At 34.3% G+C, this 19,876-nt stretch overlaps 1 protein-coding gene across 2 annotated transcripts in view; it reads right to left on the bottom strand.

Annotated features, from left to right (window-relative positions):
- The window catches only part of TEX9 (testis expressed 9), a 44,918-nt gene that overhangs the window by 13,633 nt on the left and 11,409 nt on the right, over positions 1–19,876 (bottom strand). The window contains exons 5-9 of one of the 2 annotated variants that reach the window (XM_012783065.2): positions 17,491–17,539; positions 16,603–16,685; positions 14,860–15,038; positions 12,143–12,225; positions 11,576–11,749 (exon numbers count right to left, since the gene is read on the bottom strand). In XM_012783065.2, the coding sequence (XP_012638519.1) occupies positions 11,576–11,749; positions 12,143–12,225; positions 14,860–15,038; positions 16,603–16,685; positions 17,491–17,539 (568 nt within the window). The other variant, XM_076004396.1, reaches the window with a different exon arrangement.

Genomic DNA, 19,876 nt, shown 5'->3' with positions numbered 1-19,876 from the left:
TAAAATTAAAAGACTGATAATACCAAGTATTGATGAGGATACAGACTGACCAGAACTCTCATATATTGTTAGCAGGAATGTAAAATGTTACAATCACTTTGGAACAGTTTGGCAGTTTCTTAAAAAGTTAAGTATATACTTTCCATAAGATGCAAAAATTCTACTCCTAGGTATTTAGTATACACAAAAACATGTGTCTACACAAAATACCTGTATATGGAAATTCATAGTGGCTTTATTTCTAATAGTCCAAAACTGAAAAAAAAAAAAAAATTGAATGCCACATCAACTAGTGAACAGATAAAATGTCGTATATATGTAAAAACTACTCTGCAATACAAGTGAACAACAAAACATTTAACAACATTGATGAATCTCAAAAAACATTATGCTGAACAAAAACAGCCAGACACACAAAAGTACATACCTATGATGCCATCTGTTTAAAATTTTATTATTCGAAATTTATTATTAGAACACGAAAAACTAATCCATAGTGAAAGAATGAAGATCAGTGATTGCCTGGGGCCATGTTTAGAGGCCGAAGATTCTGAGGCAGGGGTACAAAACAAATTTTGTGGGGGTAACAGAAATTGTCTTTATCTTGATATTGTGGTGGCAGTTATAAAACTCACTGAACTGTATGCTTAAAACAAGTTATCTAATAATCATTTTATTGAATTTAAGTTATTCTTCAAAAAAGTTGATTTTTAAAGAGATTATTAACAGAAAAACAAAATACAATGCTGAAATAAAATGTTTTTTTGTTTGTTTTAGAAAGGACTCCATCTGTTAGCATCAGCAGCTTAAATAAGTTAATACACAAAATAATTTTAGAAAGTTGGCTTGCAGGTTTGGTCCAAACTCAAGCTCTATTTGGCATTTCTCTGAACTGTACATTGAGATTTGTTTCTAGAGATATAAAATGAATGTAATTAGTAGAGAAAGAGTCAACTACATAATCCATGAGAATTATTATTCCTATCTAGCTGGGTATATAGGGACCCAAGCTGGGAAGTTCAGAGCCAATGAAAGTGTTTATAAAAACCTTAAGAGATGCAATATATCATAACTGCTTAGGACATTCACTATGACCTAAAAGTTTTCAAATATTTAACTGTAAACAGCAAAGAGGTTTGGGAATAGCTATGTGTTTATGTTCATTTAATTTTGGAGGACTGGGGAAAGAGTCTACATGATTTGTGGCAAGAACAGAATTTGGAGTCAGACAAATCCTGCTCTGCCATTATCTATATATTACCTTGGATAATTTGCTTAACCATTCAAAGTCAGTTTCCCTTTCTACAAAATGTGTTTTGCCCGGCATATAGCACTCAAAAATTTCTCCCCATACAAAGTACAATTAATGTAGCCCTTTGGGAACACTAATTTATTAACAGTACAGGATACAATGGATAAGAGCATGGACACAGAATGATCCGTTAGAAGGATATGGAAATAAGATAATAGCTTGAACCAAGTAGTAGTAATGGGAATTAAAAAGAAGAGATGAATGAAAAGCATTTGGAAGAAAAATATACAGGATTGGATATGATGGCCAAGAAAAGAAAACAATCCAAGATTGCTGGATTGTTTTATGTGAGACCAGAACAGTTATATAACCAGCTCTTGGGTGCATAATGACAAATGGTAAAGTCATGACAAATTAAAACACGATTGTTCCTCCAAATACTAAAGCTTTTTTCCTTTAGACCAGTCATCTGTATTTCTTAGACCAACAGAAATAGAATATAAAATACATATGTAATTTTAAAATTTCTAGTATCCACTTTAAGAACATTAAAAAGCAGGTAAAATTAATTTTAATAACATTTCACTTAACCTGATATATCCAAAAGATTATTTCAACATGTAATCAATATAAAAAATTTAAGATACATTTTGAGATATTTTATATTCTTCATTCTGTTTTGCACTTAATCTTCAAATCTGATGTTTATTTTATACTTATAGTACATCACAATTTACACTAGCCACATATGGTGAGTGGCTACCATATTGGACAACACAGGCTTAGAATATTAGATACAATAATTTTTATTTCTAGATGAGTAGATAAACAAACCATAGTATATCCATTCAATGTTTACACTACTCAGCAATAAAAAGGAATGGACTACAACATGGATACATCTCAAATGTTTTATGCTAAATGAAAACCTAGACTCAAAAGGCTATCTGCTATGTAATTCTATTTATTTGACATTCTGGAAAAGGCCAAAATATAAACACTGAAAAGAGATCAGTGGTTGCTTGGGGCTGGGATTAGGGGGAGAACTTGACTAAATTCACAGAAAATTTTGGGGGATGATGAAACTATTCTATATCTTGATTATGGTGATGGTTACCTGACTATATGAATTTGTCATAACTCATAGAACTATATACTAAAAGGGTGAATTTACTATATATAAAGTGATAAATCTAATATTAAAATTATTACAAGATAATGCTAATTATACAAGACCAAAATGTTTTAAGGTCTTTTTTTTTTTGGTAAAGAGTTGGTGTCTTATTCTGTCTCCCAGGCTGGAGGGCAGTGGTACGATCATAGCTCACTGTAGCCTGGGCTCAAGTGATCCTCCCAATTCAGCTGCCTGAGTCACTGGGATTACAGGCATGAGCTACCATGCTCTGTGAAACGTAGGCTCTTTTATGTGAATAAGCTAAAGAGAAATATGATAGAGCAATGAAGGAGGCATATTTTCTTACTACTTAAATCTCAGTATATGCTGTATTACATAATTCTTGTTATTGCTAAACTTTACAAAGTAATCCTGTATAGTATGTTTTATTTTTATTATCTCAATGGTACATTAATATAAAATTTTTAAAACTAGGATAGTTTATTTAAAATATATTCTCCCAGATGATGTCAGCAAAATGGCTGAATGGAGATGCCTTGCATTCATCCTCTCAACAAGAAAGAAGCAAGGCAATGAATACACAGCTAAGATTTGAGTGGAGTGTTAAAGGGAGAGTGCTGGAATGCAGTGAGGGAGTGGAGATGCACCTGTGGTGACTGGAAGTCTGGGAGGGCAACATGGAGAAATCCCGCCTTTGCAGCCCTATCTCCTCCACCCAGATCGGATCTGCCTGGAGTCAAGAGGGACTTCCTATTGCAGGGAAAAGGTAAGTAGAAGATCCCCACCAGGCCCCACTGTCACTGCAAACACCTACAATCCTTACAACAGGAGAATCCCACAGTCTTTCAATCCAGAGAGCTGCTGGGAATTCACACAGCTGCATTATCCCAGATAAGAGCATAAGGTGTGTACACCTCACCTTCTAATAATCACTGTGAGTCAAGCTGTTGCACCATTGCATCATCTTCAGGTCAGAGCCACTTTTGGAGTGTGCCCTCTGGGAGCCAGTAGCCAATGCACCTCTCTAGCATTGGGGCTCCATCTTCATTCCACCAAGCCTATCCTGTGGCTGAATATCACAACCCCAGCAGCAGGAGCCTGGGCCCAGGATCAGCTGTGATGCTGGTTCTGCACAGCAGGGAAACCAACTCCCCTCACCTTCACTTCCAGCCAGAGGAACAGTGTGGCAGTCTGGCCCAGGATGAACCTGCCCTTGAGCCAGCCAAACTTCTGTATGCCCTCCCCTGAGCAGGAGAGGCCCTCAAGCCTCTGAGCAACAGCCCTGTGCCCACAAACAGCTTAAAAAACAGCTCCATGGGTTGCCTCTGGCAGAAGCTCCCCCAGGCCAGCCAAGCAGCTATGCTCCCATGCATGCCTCAGGAATAAGAAACAACTTCACAGGACACCCCAGGCCAGCCAAGCAGCTATACACCTGTGTCCTGGGCCCGAGAAAGGACTGTTGTAAGGCCAGCCAAGCAGCTGTGCACCTATATTCCAAGCGTGAGAAGCAGCCCTGTGGGCCAGCACTGGCAGACACACCCCAAACCAGCCAAGCAGCCTTGCACACATGTCCCAGGCCTGAGAAGCAGCCCAGAAAGCAGCCTGAATCTAGCACTTTCCTTTGTGAACGGGTCGGCTCCCAGAGCCAGGCCTTTATTTCCTCTCTCACAAGAGAGGCTGGCAACAAGCCCTCTGGACCTGGCCACCTCGAAAACCTCCAATCCTGTGACTGGGCCTTCCTGCCAGCACTGCTCCCACAATCCCTCCGGACCTGCCCACCTACAGCACTATGCTAGAGTTCAACTCTAAGCACAGAGGAGCAGTTCAGACATGCCCCCAGGCTCACCAAGCAGCTGTGCTGCTGCATCCCAGGCCTGAGAAGCAGCCCTGTGGGCCATCCCCAGCAATCATGCCCCCAAGCTAATCAAGCAGCCATGAACCTGTGTCCTGAGCCTGAGAGACTATCCTGGGGGTCACCTCCAGCAAACACATCTCTAGGCTAGCTGAGTAGCTGTGTGCCTGCATATCAGGCCTGAGAAACAGCCCCACAGACTGTCCTTGGCAGGCACGACCCAAGTTCAGCTGCAACCACATGCCAATGCCAAAATGACAAACCCATAGCCCCAGCCCCAGCAAGCCAGATCCCAAGTTGGCTGACTCACCATGTGAACAAACACACCCCAACCTAAGAAACAGCCTGGCAAGCCCATCTTGGCAAAGCTGCATTGACATCACCACAAACTCAGCCTAGGCCACTGAGAAACTCATAAATACCAGTAGTGTAGATTATAGCTAAATAAACTAAACAGCAACTATACTAGAACCAAGTCCAGTGCACCCTACCGAACCAACAAACCAGGACCCATTTGCACAAATAAATAAATCTTTTCCTATGAAAATTACTCCATAAACTAGAGGTGAATTTTCCACCAGATGCACAGAAATCAATGTAGGGACATATCAACCATGAAAAAGCAAGGAAACATGTCACCTTCAAAGGAAAACAATAATTCTCTAGTACCATGCCCCAATCATAAGAAAATACATTAAATGCTAGAAAAAAATTCAAAATAATTATCTTAAGGAAACTCAGTAAGATACAGGAAAATACAGATAGACGATTCAAAAAAATCAGGAAAACAATTCATGATTTGAATGAGAAATTTAAGAGAGACAGATATTCTTTGAAAGAACCAAATAGAAATCCTAGAGCTAAAGAATTCAATGAATGAAATAAAAAATACAATTGAGAGTTTCAGCAACAGATTAGACAAAGCAGAAGGAAGAATTTTTCATCTTGAAGACAAGTCTCTTGAAATACCACAGTCAGAACAACAACAAAAAAGAATAAGACGATGAAGAAAGCCTACAGGATTTATGGAATATCATTAAGCAAACAAATATTCGTATTATGGGTGTTCCAGAAGGAGAATAGAAGGGAAAAGGTGAGGAAAACATATTTAATGAAATCATAGTAGAAAACTCCACAAATCTCAGGAGAGAAATGGACATCCAGGTCTAGGAAGCCCAAATAATCCCAAATAGATTCAACCCAATGAAGTCCTCCCCAAGGCACATCATAGTCAAACTGTCAAAAGTCAAAGTCAAAGAAAGAATTATAAAAGCACCAAGAAAAATATGTCAAGTCACATGAGGGAATTCCCATTGGATTAACAGTGGATTTCTCAGCAGAAACCTTACAGGCCAGGAAAGAATGGAAATATATATTCAAAGTATTGGAAAAAAAAACAAACAAACAACTAACAGTTAAGAATATTATGCCCTTCAGAAATGAAGGAGAAATTAAGTCTTTCCTAAACTAGCAAACACTGAAAGAATTCATCTCCACTGGACCACCCTTAGAAATGCTCAAGGGAGTCTGAAATCTGGAAGTGAAAAGATGATATTAATAACTACCACGATGAAAACATACAAAACTATACAATTCACTGGTAGAGCCAATACACCAAGTAGAAAGAGAAAAGAATAAAACTTTATCACTTTAGAAAACAACTCAACAGTGGTGGTTTAAAATAAACAGTAAGAGAGGATATATAAAACCACCAGAAAACAATCAATACAATGACAGGAGTAAATCCTCACTTATCAATAATAACTTTGGATGTAAATGGATTAAATTCCCCATTTAAAAGATATAAACTGGCTGAATGGATAAATAATACAAGACCCAACTATATGCTGCCTACAAGAAACTCACCTCACCTAAAAAGATATATACAAATGGAGATATTCCACACAAATGGAATCCAAAAGTGAGGAGTAGCTGTACTTTTATCAGATAAAACAAACTTAACTCAAAAACTACAAAGAGACAAAAAAGGACATTATGTAATGATAAAGGCATCAATCCAGCAAGAGGATATAATAATTCTAAATATATATGCACCCAACACTGGAACACCCAAATATATAAAGCAAATATTAATAGATCTAAAGGGGGAAATAGACTTCCAATACAATAAGAGTTGGGGACTCCAACATCCCACTCTCAGCATTGGACGGATCATCTAGATAGAAAATCAACAAACATTTGGACTTAAACTGCACTATAGATAAAATGGACCTAACATATTTATAGAACATTACACCCAACAGCTGCAGAATATACATTCTTTTCATCAGCACATGGAACATTCTCCAGGCTTGACCATATGTTGAGAGACCAAACAAGCCTAAAGAAATTTTTAAAAATCAAAATCATATCAAGTATCTTATCTAACCACAATGGAATAAAACTAGACACCAATAATAAAAGAAACATTCAAAATTATACAAACATATGGAAACAGCATGCTCCTGAACGAACAATGGGTAAAGAAGGAAATTTACAATGAAATTTTAAAATTTCTTAAAGCAAATGAAAAGAGAAACATAACATGCCAATCAATAGCCAAGGAACACAGAAGTAGTAGTAGTAAGGCAAGTTTATAGCAGTAAATGCCTACATTTAGAAAACTGGAAAGATTTTTCAGATAAACAACTTAATGATCTACCTCAAGGAACTAGAAGAGTAAAAATAAACCAAACTCAAAATTAATAGGAAAAGAAAAAGAAAGAAGATCAGAGCAGAAATAAATGAAATTGAGATTAATAAACAATACAAATGATGAAAACAAAAAGTGGATTTTTTGAAAAGATAAACAGAATTGACAAACCATTAGCCAGACTAAGAAAAAGAGAGAGAAGACCCAAATAAATAAAATTGGAAATGAAAAAAGGAGACATCACAATAGATACCATAAAAATACAAAGGATCATTAGAGACTACTATGAACAACTAATTGCCAACAAATTTAAAAATCTAGAGGAAGTGGATAAATTCCTGGACACATACAACCTACCAAGATTAAACCAAGAAGAAACAGAAGACCTGAGCAGACCAGTAACAAGTAAGGAAACTGAATAAGTAATAAAAAAATCTCCCAACAAAGTCCAGGACCAGAAGGCTTTACCTCTGAATTCTACCAAACTTTTATAGAAAAATTAATACCAATTCTTCTCAAACCATTTCAAAAAAATTGATGTAGAGGGATTCTTCCTAACTCATTCTATAAGGCCATATAACCATGATACTAAAATCATACAAAGACAACTACAGGCCAGTATCTCTGATGAACATAGATGTAAAAATTCTAAATAAAATATTAGCCAACCAAATCCAACAACATATCAAAAAGATAATGCACCATGATCAAGTGGAATTTATCCCAGGGATGCAAGGATGGTTCAACATATGCAAATCAATAAATGTCACATATCACATCAATAGAATGAAGGACAAAAAAAACCGTATGATCAGCTCAATATATGCAGATAAAGCTTTTGATAAACATCAACATCCCTTCATGAAAACAAACAAAAAAAACTCTTATCAAATTAGGTATAGAAGGAAAGTTCCTCAACATAATAAAGGCCATATATGCCAAACCCACAGCTAACATCTTACTGAATGAGGAAAAGCTGAAATTTTTTTTCTCTAAGAAGTGGAACAAGAGAAGGGTATCCACTCTCGCCACTGTTATTCAACATAATAGTGGGAATCCAGGCCAGAGCAATTAGGCAAGAGCAAGAAACAAAGGGCATCCAAATTGGAAAGGAAGAAGTCATACTGTTCCTGTTTGCAGACAACATGATCTCATATACAGGAAAATCTAAATATTCTACAAAAAAAACTCTTTAGAACTGATTAATGAATTCAGTAAAGTTACAGGATACAAAATTAATTTACAAAATCATCATTTATATACAGAAAAAACAAACTAATTGAAAAAGAAATTGAGAAGGAAATCCCATTTACAATATCCACAAAAAATAAAATACCTAGAAATCAATTTAACCAAGGAGGTAAAAGACCTCTACAAGGAAAACTAAAAGACACTAAAGAAAGAAACTGAGGAGGATACAAACAAATGAAAAAATACAGCTCATGCTCATGGACTGGAAGAATATTGTTAAAATGGCAATACAACCCAAAGTAATCTACAGTTTCAAAGCAATCTATCAAAATACTAATGATATCTTCACAGAAATAGAAAAAACAATACTAAACACTGTATGAAACCACAAATGACCCCAACAGCCAAAGCAATCCTGAGCAAAGAGAACAAAGCTGGAGTTATCACACTACCAGACCTGAAAATATACTCTAAGTCTGTAGTAACCAAAACAGCATGGTATTAGCATAAAAACAGACACACAGACCAATTGAACTGCGTAGATAACCTGGAAATAAATCCATACACTTACAGTTAACTCATTTTTGACAAAGGTGCCAAGAACATACATTGGGAAAGGACAGCCTCTTCAATAAATGGTGCTGGGAAAACTGTATAACCACATGCAGAAGAATGAAACTAGATCTCTAGATCTCATTATACACACATATCAAATAAAAATGGTGTTAAAGTCTTAAATCTAATGATTTAAGAATGATAAAACTACTAGAAGAAAACATTGGGGAAATACTTCAGGACGTTTGTCTGGGAAAAGGTTTTATGAATAAGACCTCGAAACACAGGCAACAAAAGCAAAAATAAACAAATGGGAATATATCAAATTAAAAGCTTCTGTGCAGCAACAGTGATAATTAATAAAATGAAAAGACAACCTATAAAAAGAAAAAAAATAAAAAATAAAAAATTCTCTCTTCCAATGGTGTGTAAAAAGAAAAAAAAAATAAAAATAAAAAAAAAAAAAAAGACAACCTATAGAATGAGATAAAATACTTATAAACAACTCATCCAATAGGGGATTAATATCCAGAACATACAAGGAACTGAAATATCGCAACAGAAAAAACAATCCAAAGAAAAAATGGGCAAAGGATCTTAACAGACATTTCTCAAAAGAAGACATACAAATGGTCAACAAATATCTGAAAAAAATGCTCATCACTAATCATCAGGCAAATGTAAATCAAAACCACAATGAGGTATCACCTCACCCTAGGAAGCATAGCTATTATCGAAATAACAAAAAGTAACAAATGCTGATGAGGATACAGAGAAAAGGGAACTCACATGCATTGTTGGTAGGAATGCAAACTAGTACAGCCACTATGGAGAACAGTTTGAAGGTCCCTCAAAAAACTACAAATATGGTCCAACAATCCCACTACTGGGAATTTATCCAAAGGAAAGGAAACCATTATATCAGAGAGACATCTGCACCCCAAGTTTACTGCAGCACTCTTCACAATAGCCAAGATAGGAAATGAACCTAGGTGTCCAATAACAGATGAAGAGATAAAGAAAATGTAGTATATACATACATCATGGAATACTAGTCAGCCATAAAAAAGAATGAAATCCTGTCATTCGCAGCAATATGGATGGAACTGGAGGTCATTATGTCAAGTTAAATAAACTGAGAACAGAAAGTTAAACACCACATATTCTCAGTCATATGTGGAAAGTAAAAATGTTGCTCTCATAGAAGATGTAGGACAGAATGCAAGAAGCTGGGAAAGGTAGGGGGAAGGGGGCGGGGGAATAGGGGGAGATTTGTTAAAGGATACAAAATTACAGCTAGATAGGAAGAATAAGTTGTAGTGTTCTGTTCCATTGTAGGATGACCATAGTTAACAATCATATATTATATACAGGGTGTCCCAACAATCACCATACATAGGGAAAATGAGAAATTGTAGCTAAATATATTTTTTTACAAAATATTTCATTACAAAAGTTTTCTTCATATAGAGACTTTGGGGACACCTTGTAGTTTCAAACAACTAGAAGAAAGATACTGGATGTTCCCAACACAAAGACATGATAAATGTTTGAGAAGATAGATATGCTAATTACCCTGATCTGATCACCATACATTATATGTACTCTAAACATCACTATGTACCCCATGAATATATACAATATTTATCAATTTAAAAAATAAAATATACTCTTCCCTTAACCGAAGAAAAATTAAATAAATTAAACTTCATCAAAATTTAAAACTTTCATACCTCAAAGAATATCATTAAGAAAGTGAAAGACAAACCACTGAATGAGAGAAATATTTTCGAATCATATAAGACTATATCTGGAAAATCATATCTGGAAAGTATCCAGCCAATCTATTCATGTATACATTATATCCATGGCTGGATACTTTCTGGATAGCCCTTGTACATCTGACAAAGGACTTCCATCTAGAATACATAAAGAATTCTTTTACTTAATTTTTTAAAAATCCAATTTAAAAAAATGGTTAAAGGATATGAATAGATATTTCTCCAAAGAAGATATACAAATGTCAATAAGCACATGAAAAGATGCTCAATATTATTAGTCATTAGGGAAATGGAAATCAAAACCACAGTGAGGTAACCACTTCACGCCAGTAAAAATCATAAAAATAATTTAGCAAGTACTGGTGAGGATGTGGAGAAACGAAGTCTCACAAACTGCTGGTAGGAATGTAAAATGGTCCAGCTGGTTTGGAAAACAGTTGGCAGTTCCTTAAAACATTAAACACAGAATTACCGTATGACCCAGCAATTCCCTTCCTAGGTTAACCAGGAGAAATAAAAACATATATCCACACAAAAACTTATACATGAATGTTCATAGCAGCATTATTGAAAACAGCCAAACAGTGGAAACAACCCAAATGTCTACCAACTTGTAAGTAGATAAATTAAATGTTATATCCATATAATAGACTATTACTTACCAATAAAAAGAAATGAAGTACTGACAGGTGCTGCAACATGAATGAACCTTGAAAGTATTATGTTAATTAAAAGAAGTCAGTCACAAAACACCACATATTGTATGATTTCATGCATATGAAATTTGTAGAATAGACAAATTTATTCAGACAATCAATAGATTAGTGGTTGCCTAGGGCTAGAAGAGATTCACGGAAGAGGATCAGGGTATAATGGGTAAAGGGTATGAAGTATCTTTTATGGTTATGAAAATATTCTTAAATTGGATATGGTGATAATTGCACAACTCTGAATTTTACTAAAGGCCACTGAACTGCACACTTTGAAAAGGTGAATTATATCTCAATAAAGCTGTTTTAAAAATATTCTTCTATATAGGAGGAAGAGCTTTCAGTAAATACTAAATAGCAGAACCAAAAGTGTCATCTACACAAATAATTTTAATAACTTTAGCTTATCTTTGGCATTGAATTAGGAAAAATAACAAAATAATTACCCTTTCTACTGAAGATAACTGTTGCTGTAATCCATCACATTTTTTGTTTGCTTCTTCAAAAAGAGTTTTATACTTTTCTATTTGAGACTGTTGCATATTAATTGTTCGCTGCTGTCTCAAACAATCTTCTTCAAAATTTTTTACTTGAGACTTTAAATCCTGAATCTCATCTTCCTATAGTTATAAAATTATAGATTATGTGAAAAAATATACAAGATTTGGTAGCAAAACAGAGCAGAAAACAAAAAGCTTCATATGTTCTTCAATGAGATATTTATATACATTCACATTTTCATCTTCAAAAGTGTAAGTTAGATGATTTATGTGTATTTAATACTTTTACTTGTAAATCTAATATAGAGAATTCTAATTGTAACAAGTATTTACAATTCTTTAGCTCTGTGAAAATTCAACATTTCAGAATAAAGTTCAGCATTTATATAATTTTTCAATTCAAAATTAATTCAAAACTATGAGTTATATCTAAATAAAGCGATTCAAAAAATGTATTTGAAATTGTTCCTAAAATGTCTCTGAATATTAGAGCATTTCTTTTAAAAAACTTACCTTTTTATTACATTCACAAACAACATTATCCAACTCCTCCTGCATAACACGGAGTTTGGCTTTTAGAAATCTGATCTGCGCTTCTGTGGATTTAAATAATTATATTACTGTTTTTTGCTGAATCTAAGAAGTCACTAATTGTAAGACAGACTATTATTTTATGAAGAAAATAAGCACTCAGGATGGCGAGTCAATAAGAGACCCCTGTTAAGGGACACTAAAGACACTAAATACTCCTAACGTAGAGATAAATGAGAAATAAATCCGTACAACAGGAAGAAACAGGCAGGAACTATTCACATCTCAACACTGGAACAAAGTAAAGAAAGAAGTGGGGGGAGACCCTCACCTGAGACTCTGAACCACAAGCCAGTACTCACGTAGGTTTACATACTGAATGCACACTCACAAAGATGGTCCAAAATACATCAAACAGAGAATTTAAAGTGGTCTCAGGTCAGTACTGTCCCCAAGTGTTTGGCAGAAACAAACACAAATCCTCTCCAGCAAAGCTCAATTTCAAACACAGCCATTGTAACTATAAAATACAACTGACTGTAACATGCATCCCAATTTCTGAGAAGTTAAAATGTAGTATATGTGTCTCAGAAGCAAAGAAATATATTAATATTTTACTACTAAAGCTTTCTCACACAAACCCTCATTAAAATCTATCTTTGGTACTTCATTGCTAGCAAAAGTTCTTTATTCAGTAACATCAGCAGTAAATCTTTGATGTTCATAAAGTGAAAACCGAATATAGAACTTATCATTCATTCATTAAAAAATATAAAGTCTCTAGTATGTTCCATAGTAGGAATATTATAAAACAAGGCTTGCCCTATGGAGGTTATCTTGAAGAAACACTCTGAATTGCTCTGAAAAATCATTAGAACAAATGCCACTAAGCCATGCACATGTGATAAGCAGAGTACAAAATATCTCCATACAAACTTCCTGCTTTTCTTTGAAGTGCCCCAGTGTTACATGAAACTGATGAACTATGTGGTTGGCTCTAACCCTACCTAGATCTTTCCAGCCTCAACTCTCCTTCCAGCCTCTCATGTAACTCCAGGTAAGCAGAGGATAGAAAGGAAATGGCAAATTAAAAAGTGTGAGTTTGGCAGTAATTTGCCTCTGAGGGAAAAAAGAAAGAATAGGAGACCATAACTTTCACCATTTCTTTCTCTCCCCAATTTTAATGTCAGTAACTCTACCTCAATTCTAACTCAAAGAGCTGAGTGCTCTCACGTCCAGAGCCCCACAGCACTAACTTCCTCTCCTCACTCTACCCCAGCTTTAATCATACAAAGTGCTCTATGTTCCCAAACTACTTTTTCATCTTTTTCTCTCGCACATAACCTAACTATTCCAAGCAATCATCTGGAATAAGAGAAAATTCTTCTAAAAGGGGAGATACTTAAGCTGGAGATACTAAAAATGGAATACAAGGAGGCAAAGTGACAGAAATGTGATTCAGCAGTAAGAAAAAAGGAGCATTTAAGATAAAGTCTATTTGTCCTGGTTCCTGATATCTGGGAACAGGAACATTATAACAGAGCCATGGGTGACTGTCTACTGAGGAACAGCCAACATCTAATCATTATATCCTTGAAAGCATCTTGAAAGAGATGTAAATGTAACTTCCTGCTTCATTTACCTTTCCTTCCCACAACTAACCTCAGAAAGCTTGAAGGTAATAAATGTACATATAAATTGCTCCCCACTTATGACTAGTATGTGGCACAATAATCATTACACATATAAACTTTATGATTTTTCACAGAATCAGAGAATTAAGATAAACTTTATGATTATCTCATGCAAATTGCTAAATTTTCAAATGAAGAAGCTGCCATTGCAGAGGGGCTAAGTGGCTTGCCCGTAGTCACAACTATTATATATTCATTATTATATATTATAGTTTTATATTATATATTTTATATTATATAATATGCTATATTTTATATGTATTTTATGTTATATATTTATATTATATATTATAGTATTATAGTTAAGTATTAATTACTTCATATATACTCAATTGTATTAATTTTTGTTTCAACAGCATAGGTGGCTCCTCATAAATTCAACAATTTTAGAGGCATTACTGGTAACTAATAGATGATCTAAATTTAGTAGTATTATTTTTCTAGTGATATGGAGAGAATGAGTTAAGAAAGAAAATTATATTCATTAGAAAAAACCCACTTGATCATTTTACCTGATGCTATATCAATAATTCATTTATCCTTTTACATGTGTTGAAATGCAATAAAGTATATTAATAGTAAATGAAAGGAATTCATAGAAACATTTTCTATGTTAATGTTTTAACAATAAGCTATGGAGCATTTTAATTTTAGTTGTAACATATTCAATGAAACCAGCACAATACAGTGTTTATTTTTACTTTTTGTAATGGAAAATATCAAACATATACAAAAGTAAAGAGACTATTTCAATGAACCTCCCACTTACCCACCATCAATCATTACTGACTCATGGCCAATTTCATTTCATCCATAATCCCACTCATGTATTACTAGATTATTCTGTTTTATAATAGTAAGACACCACCACGTCTTACTAGACTATTCTGAAACAAACCCAAGACATCACAATATATTTTTTTAAATGCAAGAAATAGTTTCAAGGTCTCTTTTTCTAAGTAATTGTGATGTAAAGATAAAACTAACAAGCAAAAGAAAACCTACCTGTTCCAATGTCATTACTAACCCCAGAGAAAATTTCATCATCTATATATTCAGGTAAGCCTTCTTCCTCCAGTTGCCCTTCAATTTTGCTTATTGTTTTTGCAAGAGAAAAGTCTGATAAATCCTCTGGAATGGCAACATCATTAGCAGTTTCTACATCAGAGTATTTTGATTTAACACTAAAAAATAAAGATTAAATATTATATATATGTATATACAAATATAAACAAAATAGAAAGGCAGAAAGGAGATACGGCTTTTACCCAAATAACAAAAGCAGATCAAAATTATTTTAAGTTTAGATTTATGATGATATCTACAATTGATACTTTCAAGGACTATATTATGAGACTATTATAAATTTTAAATTTATGATGAAATGTAATTGATATTTTCAAGGGTTACAAGAGCCTTAATAGACTTCCAGTCTTTATGAATCACACAACCACAGGCTTTATGAAGCCAGGAGGTCTACACCTTGCCTCCAAATAAGTGATACCAAAACTAAGAGTACTGAACTTGGCCTTCTAGGTCAAATCCATCCTGTAGCTTTTAATTTTACATGCCTCTGGAGAACTGTACAAATTGACCATAATTCTACAAATATCAAAGAATAATACCTTTGGGAAAGAATTATATAGTGAATAGTTATTAGCTCAATCAAACTCAACATTTTTTTTTCCACTTAAAGAAATAAATTCTAACCAGCCTGAGCAAAGGAGAGAACCCATCTCTACCAAAACCAGAAAAAATTAGCCAGGTATGGTGCCAGCTACTTGGGAGGCTGAGGAAGGAGATCTACTTGAGCCCAGGAGTTTGAGGTTGCTGTGAGCTATGATGATGGCACTGCACTCTAGCCTGGGTGACAGAGCAAAACTCTGTCTCAAAAAAAAAAAAAAAAAAAAAAAAATGCTAAGCAGGATCAAAGTTAACCAAAAAGTTAGATTTGATTTTTTTTAACGAAGTAGGGGAAGAAATATGAAATAAAACTCAATCCTAAAGGCACTTAGGAATGTGCCAAGCCTAACCCATCAATAAGTTTATGGTTCTGAAAGCCAAACTTATATTTAAACATAAGCTAAGGCTTCAGAATTCTGTTTGGGAAAACAACCTTTTCTTTCAAAAGAAAATTTGAAGTCTAAAAACAAGATAACCCTTTCCAGTTATATACATATGTACATTATGTATACAGCATATGTTCTTCTTTCTTCTCTTCAATCTATATTTTCCTTATCCCTTTATTGTTTTTTCTTCCTTTTATTAAACAAAAGTTATTTAAACAATTAAAAGACAAGAATGTACAAAGATTTTTCAATCTTTGTTATTATACAATTATAATGCAATTACCAGTTTGGGTAAGTAACAGACATATAAATTTAATAACTTAATTGAGACTAAGAAGCTGGTCAGTGCAATATAATCAATCCTCCTTTTCTAGAAAGCCTCCTATCCTAAAGAGCCTCTTGGGTCCACTTTTATGCTTATAATACTAAGGACAGTCTCGAATTCTTTCCTACCAAAAACAACAGAATGTGAATTATAACATAATCCTATTTAGAGCATGGCAAACCATTCTATAGTTCAATATACACAAAAATGTATGGCACTCTGTTAAACACTCCAGAAGACTATTTAGCCTTCTAGTTTTTGAGTATCTAACAGAAAGCTTAATAATTAAGAAGGATAGTACTATGAATTATAAAACTAAAAAAAAAATGAAATATTTTTAAAACTATACTATACCTTGAATTTGGTTTCATTCCTTTATTTGCAGATTGTAGTTTGTTTTGAACCTTGTTTATTGAACCAATGTTTTTGGTCTTTGGCTACATGAAAATAATTAAAACTATTGATTAGAATCTGATCACTTGCCAAGGAAAGGAGTTTTGTTAACACCCAGAAACTGCTATTTTGCTACACAGAAGATTTGCTATTTTCATGGAATTACCCAAATTGTAATGTCAGGAATCCCAGAACTATATAGCTGGAAAAGGCCTAGATATCAGCAGGACCAAGACATTAGAGGATAAAGAAAATGAGTCCCAAAAATGAATCTTGAATATCAAAGATATTCAGTTAGCCAGTGGAATGTTAAATGTGGATGATCTGACTGACAGAATTCAATTCTCCTCACTAACCAATTATTCTCCAGGCAGGCCTTCCCGGGCCTTCAGTTATATAGTTCCCTTGACTTATACCTCTATGCGTGGGAAACTTATAGAAGCCAGTATGACCAGCACCTGGAAGAGTGATTTCTCTACAATATAAATATTTAAATGAATGAACCAACCTTTCAAATCACCTTCTTTGTATGAGTACCTTTCTTTTTCAGGTCTTCTTTTTACTAGATTTAAGCTTCAGAGAGAAAACTGAAAAACCTCAGGTTACAAACTCATTTCCCTTAGAATTCTTCCACTGTATCTCCAAATTGTTCAGTGAAATTATGAGACAAAAAAGGATTCAATTTATTTTATAAGCAACATTTCAGGAATGCATCCCTTCTGAGTATCAAGGTTTATATTCTATTTCTATTGAGTCATACCTCCTGTGTCTTTTGTCTAAGAAAAAGTCTAAAAAATAGCCTAAATTCTACAGAATGTAATAGCATTCACAGAAAGTTTGATTTCATACCTTAGTTTCTAAATGAAGATGAGCTGTGCCTTCAGATGATAACAGACCTCTACAGACCAAAAACAAACATTATACATTAATAGTAGATAGCACTAAGTTGAGATAATGAAATTCAACAGTAATTATATTTGAAAGGGAAAATACACAACCATCAAGATGACTATACTATAATTCTAGTTATCTACAAATTCATTTATTTTGAATGAGTATAATTAACAAGAAAAGTGCTTTGGTTAAATAATTCACCTTTGAGAAGATACACTATAATGCCAATATGTTTGTGGGAAAATGTAGCAAAAATATCAATGAATGGAAATCATAAGGAGTGATTATCAGCTATACACAGCAATTATCCATTTTACAAATGATTCACCACAGGGCTTTTTATGGTGAACACACTCAATGTTGTCATTCTTCTAATGTATAAACATACTTGGTCAGTGTCCATTTTCACCATTACACTGTCAACTCTGTAAGGGTAGAAATCATATCTGCTTTGTCAATTGCTCTATGACTAGTGCTTAGAATAGGACTTGACACATAAGCTCTTAAATTGGCACTAAGTATTTGTTGAATGAATGAATACATCTAACATGCAATTCATTACTATATACAATGTTTTCAAAATATGTTTGCAGCTTAAAACAAGGAGTATATTGGGGTGTGCAAATGAAAGGTGCAGAAAAGGTACTGAGGAAATGGTAAACAATTTAAAATGAGGGAGATTAAAGAGGACACTTAAAGTGTGTAACATTTGGAAACAGTTTCATGTCATAATGTGAGAGTGATTCTTTAGTCTTTGTAATTTTAAGATATTTTGAAAGCCTTTTTTTCCTTCCAGAGGTATTTCTAGTAGTTCTTTAAATGGTTGTACTTAATATTATCTAAGTTTAGTCCACTCTTAAAGTTTCTTTGCTTATATAACTCTCAAAAACTAGTGATTTCCTTACCTATTTAATTTCGGTAAGTTCTCAGTGCCATTACCACACCCACAGTTCTTTCAAAACTGTAATTCTTTACTATATTTTCTTACCTTACCTTGACTCCCTCTCTCTCTCAATTTAAAAATTGGTTACTTTGAAGTTGTCAAGCTTCTAACGAGAGACTGTACCTTTAGTTGGATATTTGCCCTGGGACATTTTATCCAACTGAAAAGTTTACTATGTGCCATTTAATCTGATCCTTGCCCTAAGGAATCTTAATCCACTGGAAAGATTTATCAATATGTGAAAGCCACATATTTAGTCTGATCTTTGCCTTAAGGTTGAGTTTTAATAGGCTTTTGTTCCTCAAAGATTTTCTCAATTTTATCTTGTAATTCTTGAAGTCTAAAAGCAGCTGATTCTATAATTCTACCATCAAGACAGTGTAGTATTGGCATAAGGATAGCTATATAGATCAACGGAATAGAAATGAGAGTTCGAAAATAAAACCATGTCTATGGTCAACTGATTTTTGACAAGAGTACCAAGACAACTGGATATCCATGTGCAAATGAATGGAGGGTTGATCCTTAACTCATACTATGTACAAAAATGAACTCAAAACAGATCAAAGACCTGAATGCAAGAGTTAAGACTACACAGGTCTTCTAAGAAATCATAGGTGTAAGTCTTCATGACTTTGAAATAGATAATTAGGTATTCCCTTTTATTAATACCTGCAAACCAGCCAATTCTTTCCCAAACTTGTCTTTTTAATGGCATGTACTGCTAATATTCTGTGTTCCAACCTCCCTCTTCCCCTAGACTGGAGTACAAGTTCTTTAGATGCTTGTTCTGCCTCTCAATTTACCACAGATGACAATTTCACCAAATTCATTGCCACTACATAACATTAATCCTCTATCTTTTCAGCCACCATTATCAGTTTCCTTTTTGGCTACCATCTGCTAGGCTAAAGTCACACTTTTAAGTTTTTGCTATGCAGCATCCCATTCTTAATACCGATTTCTATGACAGCCTAGGATATTAACCCCCAAATCTCAGTGGCTTAACACAGTCAACATGGCACCAGAGAGGGGGAGAGAGCTCTTTTTTGTACTTATTTCACATGGTCACCCAGAGACCAAGCTGGGAGGTTTTATACCAATTGGAATTTCACTGATATTCATGGCAGGGAAAGTCAACTGGAGGTTCACACACCAACTCTTGCCTGTTTTGGGTTGGAAGAGATTAATTGGGATTTTGTTCATAGCCTATTGACAACTGCAAGAGACTTAGAATGTTTGGTGATCAACATTGTCGCTGGTACAGTAAGATTTGACAGTTTTATTCACATCGATTCTATACTTTTCATGTATCCTCTCTAAAGTTTTTTAAATGAGGACAATAATATTTCAAAATAATATTTTGAGAATTACATGAGATAAAGTGGGTAAAGCGCT

This window comes from Microcebus murinus, chromosome 6 (assembly GCF_040939455.1).
Source record: "Microcebus murinus isolate Inina chromosome 6, M.murinus_Inina_mat1.0, whole genome shotgun sequence".
Classification (NCBI taxonomy): Eukaryota; Metazoa; Chordata; class Mammalia; order Primates; family Cheirogaleidae; genus Microcebus; species Microcebus murinus.
This window is presented reverse-complemented; position numbering and strand designations above follow the sequence as displayed.